The following is a 12500-nucleotide window of genomic DNA, read 5'->3' as shown; positions in this document are numbered from 1 at the left end:
TTATGAATGGTTTTTTTTTTTTCTTAAATAAAAAAAAACATCCTATATTCACCCATATATGTTATAGCTTTAAAAGCATATTACTTCTTTAAAAATGTATATATATATATATATATATATATATATATATATATATATATATATATATATATATATATATATATATATATATATATATATATATATATATATCATTATTGCAGAGCTATAGATATTAGCCATTATTTCTGGAATTTACATTAAAAAAAAAAAAAATCATTCTCAAGGTGAATTTTTATTTTGTTTTTATTCTTATTTTTCCTGAACCCCCAAATTACCACTTCTCTCATCACTGATATATTTTAACAATTTCCCCGACAGCTGATGTGCCCGTAAGATTATGATTTGATGGACCTGTATCGTCTGAACGAGAAAGTCAGTGAAGGAAGGTAAGAAAACCTGTATTAATCATCAAAGGTCGGTATCTGTTATCAGGTTCGGCTACAAGAGAATTTTTTTTTCATGGGGCATTTAAGTATCAAAAATAGGACTAGCAACTACAATATATAGCCTCTGTTTCCAATAAACTTCCCTACAGGTATCATTAACAAGATAGAATTTCAACACATTCCTTGTTTGACCATAAATCACCCAGGGCAAATAGGATCTCTTTTACTACAATATACATTGGGAGGTTTATTTGCCTATGTCAAAGCAGCTATGGTGCTGAGGATTGTCTTTATTTATCCTAGATAATTTTTTCATATTCCTAATAATATTTGTGTGTATGTTGTTTGTTTCCATTATTTTTAGATTTTTTTTTCATATTCATAATAATATTCATGTGTACATAGTTTGTGGCCGTTACTTTCACTCGTCTCTGTCTTTGCACTGTCCTGTGATTTAAATGATAAATTATCAGGAAGCTGACAATTGCTATTGTACTAGAACATTCATTTTAAAGAATGTCAGCTTTTGCCATAGTGATGACTTGTCACCGCAGGCACTGAATTTAGTATCTAATTATAGTTATAGATCTCTTGAGGAGAATAATTTATATATCATTAAGTGTTTCTTGTCTCCAAAACTGTTTGCATAAACCCCCTACAAAAGAAAGTGAAAGATATACAGTTTCTTGACTTTAATAAGAAGAAATATATATCATTATTTTTCCTGAATATGGTTTTACCCAGGTCTATTGAATATATAGCTTTCAATATTCATAATATAACTGGCAAACATTAAACAGCACCTTTTTTCTGGTAATATGTGATCCTGGATAACTTTTCACTTAAATTACAAATGATAAAAAAAAATAGGACTCACAAATTAAAAATTATTGTCACAGTTTTTGTTAATGTCAGCCTTGAAATAGAATATGAGACTTTTTCTTATGGGAAGTTCATTACATATCTTTACCTTGCCCCAAATATAAGGAATCTTTTCAGTAAAGAAAAGACCAGTAAAATCAGAAATTAGATTTAAAACTTTATCCCTTACAATTGTTTTCTTTTACAGGTATGAGATCAGTAGCACTTGGAATTACGAGGAAGGAGAAGCAGGAACTTCAGGGTGCATATGCTCATTCCAAGGAATCTGCTGCGTATTACCAGTATGTGCATGTGTAGATGAAACGTACCAGTAACACAGTCTACGGGGACCAGATGTTTACAGGACTGAACAGTTTAGAGTGATAGTGATGTAAGGTGAAAATATGTTAGTGATATGAGATGAGGGAGACCTAAGTGTGCGTACCAGATAAACATGCTAAGAGGGTCTGGCTGCACTCAATGAGGAAGACTATACAGTCATGTTAGAAGTGCACGTATAGTCATCGCTAGTCGTAGCTTTTTAAGAAGTGAAAACTAAGTCAGTAGTGTTAAACCCGGTGAAAATGTTTGAGTGAAAGACAGGCCATTGTTAGGACTGAGAAACTTGGGAGAAAGAAACACAGTGAACTCTGCAGACCCATTATATACATCTGTAACTATGGCATATTGTTGCATTAGTGGGAGTTTCCAGATGGTCCTTGTATGTGCTGAATGTAGTGGTGGCTTAATAGAGGAAAACTTCGGAAGACACATATCAGCTTGCTCTGGCACAAAGTGTAGAAGAGCATTGTCTGACTTAGTATGGAGAGCATATCCACATAATGTGACACTAAGCATTTGCACATCTCCCAGTTTAGATGTTGGGTGTTCACGTCAAGTGCAACTGCTCAATATTGCCCTTTGTACCCATTACATATATCTAAACTCTCGTAGTTTCTTACGGAATTGGAGTAACTTTGAAGAAAAAAAATATGCCTTAAAGGGAGTTGTGACAAGACTAAATACTGATTGTAAATCATGTGTGGTGTACAACAAAATACATTGAATGATTTAAAATCATTTGTGATGTTCCAGAGAATGCTTTTAACTGATTGTACATTGTATGCGATATACCAGACAAATGCTTTTCTTAAAGTTAATAAGAAAATAGATTTTTTGTATGAGGTCACACAGCATAAGCATGTAGCTTTAGACAATAAGTGTTTTTCCAAATGTAATGCATGGTTATGTTCTGGTCAGTGATGAACAATCCTATGAGACAGAATGCATATGGAATTTCTGTTTTACAATTCACATGTGATTCAAATTGGATCAGAGGTTTGTCTCGTTTGTACTGAAACTTAATATTCAGGTTTTGTGAATAACAGATACTCATACAAGGAAAAAAATTGATTAAATTTACAGAAAAGGCAAAGTTTATTTCAGTCCTTTTTGTTGATGAATGTGCTTATTTGAGAATGACGTAAATGTAAAAAAAAAAAAAGATATCATTAAGAGTTTTCCAAAAAAGTACATAGTTCTTAAACCTCTAAAGATGGTATTTAACACAGCAGTGGATATGTTGTCAGCATTAATGCATGAATGTACAGAATCCTCTTAATTGTGTATAGAGGATGACATTTGTAAGTTGTCATGAGTTATCTTGATGGATTAGTGTTGATATACTTACACTTTTTGTCTCTGTTTTGTCCTATCTGAAATGTAATATATGTTGGTATACAGTATGATGCCGTATACACATATATGTCCTAATATAATTTAAACAATTATGATTCCTAATATTATATTTTCAAATATTAAATTTTATTTTTGCAAATAAGATTTTGCTTATTTGTAATTTTATATAACGGTTGTATTCCAGAGTTGTATATATCGGAGAACTTTTGTGAGGTGTGTAAATATATACAATAAGCTGTTAGAGGAGGCATGAAAGTGCTATTGATCATGCTGAAGATCAATAAGGGTCATTATCCCATGAATCAAAATTTTAGTTAAGAATCCTTAGCTTTACCAGTTTCAATGAAAGGAAAGAAAAGGATATTGGTATTTGGAAATGGAAAAAAAAAAGAACATAAAAGTGTTCAGGGTATATACTATGAGTCTGTGCTAGAAAGGTGTCTTCAATAGAGGTATGTTATCATTGTGAGATTGTTATTTAGGACTTTTCGTTTGAAAGGGGGAGGGAAAAAGGGGAGAGGATAAAAATAAACCCTGAATTCTTAAATATAAGATTTACTCATTAAAAAAAAAAAAAAGAATTATGATAAATATATAAAGTCATATATTTGGAATTGCTTTCATGTAATTATGGATGTGTTACATAAACAAAGACTATTTTTCTTTTTGCATTACTTCCATCTTTATTGTTTTATCCTGTGTGAAGGTCAAGGCTAGGAATATGTTATATATGAACATGTGTGTATATTCATGTTTGTGAATGTGTGTTTGTGTCTGTTGTTTTTTTAATGTGTCTGTATCCATATTCATGTCAGAGTGTGCATGTACATGAGAGTGAGAGAGAGAGTGAGAGTGTGTGTGTGAGAGTGAGATTGAGAGAGAGAGAGTGAGAGTGAGTGAATGAGTGAGAGAGTGAGTGAATGAATGAATGAATGAGTGAGTGAGTGAGTGAGTGAGTGAGTGAGTGAGAGAGTGAGTCAGTGAGAGAGAGAGAGAGAGAGAGAGAGAGAGAGAGAGAGAGAGAGAGAGAGAGAGAGAGAGAGAGAGAGAGAGAGAGAGAGAGAGAGAGTGTGTGTGTGTGTGTGTGTGTGTGCGTGCGTGCGTGCGTGCGTGTGTGTGTGTGTGTGTGTGTGTGTGTGTGTGTGTGTGTGTATGCGTGTGCGTGCGTGCTTAAACGTGTGTAAGTATATCCTCTCGTTGTCTATTAACACAGGTAATTGGCTTTAAATTAATGATTAAAGACATATGTCAGTATCTTTTAATGTACTTTTTCATTCATAAATTTTAAACAGTAGACTTAAGAGAGAAGAGAAAGTGGACTTTTTACATTAGAAATTATCTTTCAAAAAAAAGTAAAAAAAAAAAAAAAAAAAGATCCACAGTCAAAGCCATGAAATATACAATATGCAAATGATTTATTCGTTCAGACATTATTCATTAGTGAATCAGTGAAAAATCTTACTGAAGTCAAAGTAATCTTTTGAAACTACGACTTGAAGATTGCAAAAGATGGTTGCAACAAGTTCACGGAATTTTAAAACTCAATTAACTGCATTATACCAGCTGGAAGCAAAAATACTTGTATGACTAATAGGTAACTTTTTTTTTTTTTTCCTCTTCTATAGTCATTCCTTTGCTTAATAATATTATCTAAATAAATGTAGTACAGCTGGGGAGAAATACAGTTTCAGAAAAAGGTTTCAAATGTTCACTGATAATCAAAACTGGTCATTAAAGGAACACGATTGATTAGAAAAAAAAAAGAAAATCATCCATTATTATGACATGTTTATACACGAGAGAGATTATTTGTTATTTTTATTTTTTTTTATAGATAGAATGAAGATTTTTTATTCAAACTAAACCTCTTTATTTTTCATGTTAGAAGTTCACAACTTGGAAATCATTTTAAACACCAAATATGAAATGCGTAAATTACAATATGCTTAGCTCTTCTTTGGCTCATAGTGTATTGTAATATAATTTTATTTGTATCAACCCGAAGCTGATGATATGACTGTCACTTTACTACTGCTGAGTAGTTGCATGAGATTAGTACATGTATTTATTTAAAATCAGCTCATGCTTATTGCATACTTTTCTTGTAACATTACAGTGACGTATACTATCTTTGTAATGAAATCCAGTTCAGATAATCAGCTTGCTGAACTTACTAACTTTTTAAAATGCTCGATAATGGTATCTGGTGATAGATTTATTTCCCTTATTTGCTGTAATCTTTATTTAAAACTAATTTTTAACCATTCTTATGAGAGTAGGTATTTTTTTTATTTGTTTGTTTGTTTTGTTCAGTACTGTATGTAACCTCTCATAATATTTGTGTCATGATATTAAATCTTATCCATAAGAAATGATTATACAAGTTTTCACAGTGGTCATATCTAAGAGACAATATTCCTCTAATGTAACTTTGTACTCATACTAGATAATTTTCTAAATACCACTTAATTAATGTACACAAAAGTACTGTACCCTTTTTATCAAGGATGAGCAAACACTATTATTAATAGGGAAATTATATTCTGCCTTAAAAGTTAGTATGGTTAAGTTTCAATTATTAGATAGATAATTGGCACATGAATTGCGGCTTTATGATTAGGCTCAGAAAACAATTGTTATGAAATCCTGTTATATAGTATCATTTATATCAGACAGCAAAGTGTATGTTTGTGTAGTATGTATTCACTTGTCTCACTTTCTTCTGCTGAGAAGTACTAGTACTTCAGGAATCGTCATATGTAACATTAGCCCCTGGATGGGTCTTAAGAATTCTTGGTATCATATATATTGTCAGGTAAGAATATAGGTGAGGAACATTGACATTTATATTGGTTATGAAGGCTATGGTAAAAAAAAACAAAAAAAAACGCTTTTGTTGTCTCTTGATGACGTCTGTGTAACGGAGCTACTTTATAATGATAGGTGTAGGCTGTTCTGTGACGCCATTGTATGATTGTGTCGATGATTACCGTTCTATCAGTCAGATGCTGGTACCACACCTTCCTCCTCATGTTGTATATCACCTGTGTTTGTATGTGTGTTAAATGCTATGTTAATATTAATATCTTGTATGACAAACATGGCCTTACCAATGGCCTTCCAGTTAGTACAGGAGTCTCATGTAAGTTAATCAAGATTAAGGCACCTGCTCCGAGGAGAAAAGTTGGTTATCAGGTAGGAAGAACACACAACGGAGCAACTGTTAACTGATAGGAACTTATGTGTGTAATACACCACAAGTTGAGGGTCAAGTTAACCATTACCTCAGATGTCATTCATCTTTAGCAAGAAAAGCCTCATCTTTCTCCACTGCCAAGTCTTTAACTAAAAGAGAGAGCCAGGAAATAGTTTTTTGATTACATTATTCCACCCGTACCACTGCCTATCATCCCCTGCCCACTTGAAGCTATAGTGACTGCATATGGTAATGTAAGATTGTCCAAGTATATCATTCAGGCCAGATTGTTCAAAATTAATGCCTTAAATAAATAAGGGGGGATTAATCATCGAGTATGGTTTGTACATTTGCAATAAATACTAATTTTGAACTTTAAATGCTAAGCAAAATTTGAAGAAAAAATAATCACAATGCAATTACACAGTATTTTCTTGATCGATTTTTCTTTTTTTTCTTAAGGCCTTGTTGCTATTATTATTTCTATATCTTTTTATGTCATTATTTGATCATTATTTTATAATTAACAACCAAACAATCTGGGCCCATATTTTCTGTTTATATAACAAAAAGCTGCCCATCAGATGATATGAAGGTATGATTTTAGTATCAAAATTCATAACTATATCATATTCTCGTAAACAAATAGATATGCACCAAAGCAACCATTAGGAAGTCTTCTATTAAAAAGGCAGTGAAATAAAACTAAATACACAATGAAATTAGGAAAGTTACTTAACCTTCATGATATTACTTATCAGATTTTACTTGACTGTAATATTGCACTGATGTACATAATCATTTTGTTGATGACATGTGAATTCTAGGGGGATTGAATCCTTCATAAAAAATTGAAATGAAAATCTCAGACCATTAAATTCTTGGTAATATTTGTTATCCCAACATCAACTGTATTAAAACTTTACAATTCTACATTAATAGTAACTCTATTATCATATGGCCTGCCTGAATGCCCTGGACAATATATGTAGTGTCTATACCCGAAGAACAAAAAGACTTGTACCAAAGAGGCTGTTTCCCTGAGCTTATTTACGTCACTTCACCTTCTTATGTTCCTTGGAAGTAGCCTGATGGCCAAGGAACCAGCCAGTGATGCGTGCCACGGCAACCCAAGCTTTCGTTCCATTTTTTATTCATAGGTTCTTTCCATGCCGATTTACTGTGCCCCAAAAGTGTTAAAGTGGGGAAGCCAACTCAGACTAAGTCAGTGCTGGGAACATCACCAATATACCTTTTAAAAATGTGATGGAGAAATGTATATACAAAAGACATTTTTTTTTAATTGCAAATTACATGATCAGAAATAACCAAAAAATTAAAAAAATAAAAAATAAAAAAAATGCAAAACAAACTTTACCACATAAGACTGAGAAGCCTTTCTCTTGATCATTTAATCAACAGCTTTCCCATATTTGAAATATTTAACTCTATGTACACTCCTAGTTGTACTCTCTCATGTGCTGTACATGAATGTACTTCTTGTAGCTTAGATGTCAACAGTACAGTATTACCATTCTTTGTAAGCCCTGTCTTTGGATAGGAACAATTTTTTGTCCTACGAATATAGCTAAATTTCTCGAAGTGTGTACTAATGCAACGGAGAAGGAGGGAATCCTAGATAGAGACGTGCAAGCATCCAATGACAGGACTGAAACATTTTGAAACTTCACCTAAACTAGTTTTTTTATACCTTATTGATAATTCTGATGCTTTCCACTTTTCTACTTATTAAGAATACTTTTTAGGTACACTGTATGAGGAATTGATTTTCAACATTTTTATACTTGCAAAGGGTATGGTGACTCCATAAGGAAGATTGATTTTTTTTTTTTTTTTTTTCATTTTTATTGATTTTTTATTTTATTTTTTTTTTTAGAAAGTTTGGTTATCAGAATGAGTGCCTGTGGAACCTTAATGTAACGTATATCATTATAGGATATAAAATATGTAATGCAATGTATTTGTGAAATTTGATAGTTTGATTGAATATTATTTGTTAATGTATTGCCATGACTGGTTATGATTTTAAAGATATTTATGTACAAATAATTTAAGTTTATATGTGGCGAGGTGGTGCTAAGTGTGTGGCGATGTATTTACGAAGCCAATAAACATGTGAGGTCTCTATTGCCTTTCCCTACCATAAGAAATGTTTGATGCTTAAAATTCTAAAATTACCGTTCGTACCTTATGGATTGTTAAAAATCAGTCAGGGGGTAAATATAACCTGTTAGCAGCATCTGTCAATATCAATAAGTTCCAATGCAAAAGATATGTTTATTATCTTTTGGAATGTGAAGTTCATTCCTTCTCATTCATTACTTTAGCCAAAGAGAACTTCATTCCTTGAATCTGAAGCATGAAACTGATGCTGAAATTACTGAAAATTGTTTTACTGAAATATGATATACATTGATCTTGTGTCTCTTCCATCTGTTTTGAAAGCAATTACTGTTACTTTCATATTGTCAGTGATAGAAATCATGTTTAGACACTTTTTATTAAATACCTTTGATGCAATGGTACATATGTCACCCACTTTTTTGTGATATACAAATGAGAATTTAGATTAGGGTGTTTCTAACCACTTCCTTTTAAGTTGATGAGCATTTACCTATTTTCTAGTTAAATATGAGAGCACCACAATATATACAATGTATATATATATATATATATATATATATATATATATATATATATATATATATATATATATATATATATATATATATGTGTGTGTGTGTGTGTGTGTGTGTGTGTAGTTATATGTATATAAATATATACACATACATACATATAAACACACCTGTATGTGTGTGTGTGTGTGTGTGTGTGTGTGTGTGTGTGTGTGTGTGTGTGTGTGTGTGTAGTTATATGTATATAAATATATACACATACATACATATAAACACACCTGTATGTGTGTGTGTGTGTGTGTGTGTGTGTGTGTGTGTGTGTGTGTGTAGTTACTTGTATATAAATAAATATATATATATATATATATATATATATATATATATATATATATATATATATATACATACATGTAAACACACCTGTGTACATGTGTATATGTATATGTATATGTGTGTGTGTGTATAAACATATATAAATATATATACATATATATGTATAAACACACACACACACACACACACAAACACACACACACACACACACACACACACACACACACACACACACACACACACACACACACACACACACACACACACACACACACACACACACACACACACACCAGCGCGAGCGTGTGAGGAGTAGACTGGGGGCCGTGACGTCACGAGTGCTCCGCCCGCCTCCAGCAGGAAATTCGGTCGATCTGCGAACTCTGAACATCATCCAAACGCTAACCCTTTTCTTGTTGCACTGCAATGCGGAGTGAATAATATTGTAGTGAATGGATGGCATGTAGGCACTGTACATGTCATTCATTGTGAGTTTAATTTGTCGAGTTTGTTTGTATTTACTCAACAATGAACCAATTACTAATATCATAGGTTTACTCCTTTCCTTAATTTTCGGAAATATTTTCCTTTACCATATACTGCTCTCAGGAATGTCAATAGTACCAAAATGATAATGGTGTCTTTATTAATGATAACTGCATAGATATTAATAGCATTAGTTAGAAAATATAAAATGAGGTGAAATCGGGTGAGGTCCCGATGTGTATCCAGTCGATGACTCAGCACTAAACAAAATACCACAGTGAACTCAACATTTTCCCGGCTGCATGGGGTATGCTTAAGAGCAGGGGTGTCCCCCCCCCCCGCACTCCTAAGGTCCTGTTTGTCCCCGTCAAGATCTAACTCGCCTTTCCCAAGGGCCACAATTTTTAACGATGGTAATAGCACAGGGTAATATATACCTGTATAAGTATTTACCCAATTATGTCTCTTTGTACACAAGTATGCGTTTATAAAGCCTATATAAACAACAGAAGGATATTGACATGTTTATCGGATTGGCTCGTTTTCCTTAAGTATCTATTTTTAACTTTTCTGCGGCCGCTTTCCTTAAACGCCCCGACTGCCTACACCACTATCACTTAATGCGTGGAAAGATGTCGTGGCGGTTTTGTGTTCCTGCAATCTTGCTCGTGGGGGTCAATTTGGTGTTAGTGACGATTTTGCAACCGAGCTGGACAAACCCACCCCTTCGTCAGGCACCCGCGGTAGTTCTAGGCGAGGCCGAACACCCCGCATTAACGAGGAAGTGCTTTTCCTACAGCGGCGTTAAGGCTGAGAACATTTGCTGCAAAATGCATTGGTATAAGCATGAGGGCGATATTCTGGAGTGCGTTAGAAGAGCAAATGTGGAAGCACTGGTGTCACGCAGGTAAATTGCTGTCTTCTCTCTCTTTCTCTTTTTCTATCTCTTTCTCTTTCTCTTTCTCTTTCTCTTTCTCTTTCTCTTTCTCTTTCTCTTTCTCTTTCTCTTTCTCTTTCTCTCTCTTCTCTTTTCTTCTCTTTCTCTTCTCTCTTTCTCTCTCTCGTCTCTCTCTTCTCTCTTCTCTCTCTCTCTCTCTTCTCTCTCTTTCTCTCTTCTTCTTCTTTCTTTACATTACGTACACTACTTATCTCACTTTAGTCTCTCTTCCCTCTCCCTCTTTTATATTTTTGTCTACGTTTTCTTCTCTTTTCTGTTTCATTTCTCTCTTTCTCTCTGTTTTCTTTTTTCTTTGTTTTCTCTTCTCCTTTCTAATGCTTTATCTCATATGTATTTTATTTTTCTTTTTTCTCTTCTCTATTAAAATATATATAGGTATAGTATGTATATTTGATGTTTTCCTTATCTTCGTTTATTATATTATTATTGTTATTTATTATATTATTATTATTATTATTATATTATATATTATTATAATATTTATGTTCATGTATAGCATGATTAATGTATGTATAGTATATATAATATATATATATATATATATATATATATAATATCTATATGATAGTATGTATTACTATATAATATGTATGTTGTATGTAGTATTGTTAATGTATATGTATGTATGTATGTATGCATGTATGTATGAATGTATGTAGAGTAGGTAGGTAGGTAGATAGATAGAAAGACAGATAGCTATGAGCATATTCATATATCACACACACCTCTAGCATGGAGTTCCGAAGTTGTATTACAAAGCAGGAATAGCAGTAATATCCAAATATCCTACTGCCCTAATGTGTTTGTTGTTATTATTATTATTATAATTATTATTATTATTATTATTATTATTATTATTTTCTCTCACATGGCAAGAGAGTCTATTTTTTCCTACACATGCACTTGCTTAATGAAATTGTAGTTCGTACGATTTTAAAAAAATAGATATTTTATTTTAAAACCTTAAACTTTATGCAGAATTTCTTTTGATAGAGGCCGTGACGTCATCGTTTATACGCGCTGAATTTCAAGGTGCGGAATAATAATAATAATAGTAGTAGAAGTAGTAGTAATAATAATAATAATAATAATAATAATAATAATAATAATAATAATAATAATAGTAATAACAATGGCGAGCCGAACGCCACGCTAGTACAGTACATTACTTACATTACAATTTCTGAGACGGGGTCCGCCCACAACAGCCTCTGGGCTGGTAAAAGGATTATGCCGCATGCTTACACCTTGGCGGCAGGAGCGCCTGCTGGCAATCCCGCCACCACGGTAAGCATAGAATGTCAGAGAATAAAATGAAACGGCGTATGAAGGCCCGGGCGAAATCAGGTCTTCGCAAATCTCAAACGAACGATTGAACGATGAGCGAAAAATAGGCAGACTACTCTGCATCTCTGAGTTTGATTCTCCTATCCACTCAAGGCCTAGGCTCTTCATTACTCCGCCCTAGGCCTCTCCAGCATACTAAAGAAGTTTAGGCACACATCGCCAATTGAGTGTTGTCACCTCGACGGGTCTAATTTTCATGTCATCTCAAGGATCGCATCTTCCTATATCGAATTCTATCTGTTGATTGGTCATCTTCCTTTCCCCTCTCACTTAATTGGCCTCTCACTTCATCATTTCATTGCCATAAAACTGTTGGTTAGGAAAGTAGACAACGCACATGTGTGTGAATGAATAAATGTGTGTGTGTGTGTGTCTGTATCTATTTATCCATATATATATATATATATATATATATATATATATATATATATATATATATATATATATATATATATGTTGATTTTCCACCTACTTCGCTTGAATCGGTGGTGACCCTGCTCTGAGAAGCGATGCATTGCCGCATTGACTCAGAACAG

General features: G+C 33.1%; 2 protein-coding genes across 2 annotated transcripts in view; both read left to right on the top strand.

The window, feature by feature from the left end:
- LOC119578699 (proline-rich protein LAS17-like) overlaps positions 1–3933 on the top strand; it is a 9972-nt gene extending 6039 nt beyond the window's left edge. Inside the window, exons 3-4 of the mRNA XM_037926278.1 lie at positions 361–428; positions 1498–3933. Of these exons, the coding sequence (XP_037782206.1) occupies positions 361–383 (23 nt within the window). The 3' untranslated portion in view covers positions 384–428; positions 1498–3933. The remainder of the gene's footprint in view (positions 1–360; positions 429–1497) is intronic.
- Positions 3934–10200: 6267 nt separating this feature from the next.
- The window catches only part of LOC119579124, a gene marked incomplete at its 3' end in the record, with an annotated part of 5903 nt that continues 3603 nt past the window's right edge, over positions 10201–12500 (top strand). The window contains 1 exon segment of the mRNA XM_037926856.1: positions 10201–10566. Coding sequence (XP_037782784.1) covers positions 10280–10566 — 287 coding nt within the window.

The sequence above is a fragment of the Penaeus monodon genome, chromosome 11 (assembly GCF_015228065.2).
Source record: "Penaeus monodon isolate SGIC_2016 chromosome 11, NSTDA_Pmon_1, whole genome shotgun sequence".
Lineage (NCBI taxonomy): Eukaryota > Metazoa > Arthropoda > Malacostraca > Decapoda > Penaeidae > Penaeus > Penaeus monodon.
Note: the sequence above shows the minus strand (reverse complement) of the source record. Positions and strands in the feature narration are given on the sequence as shown.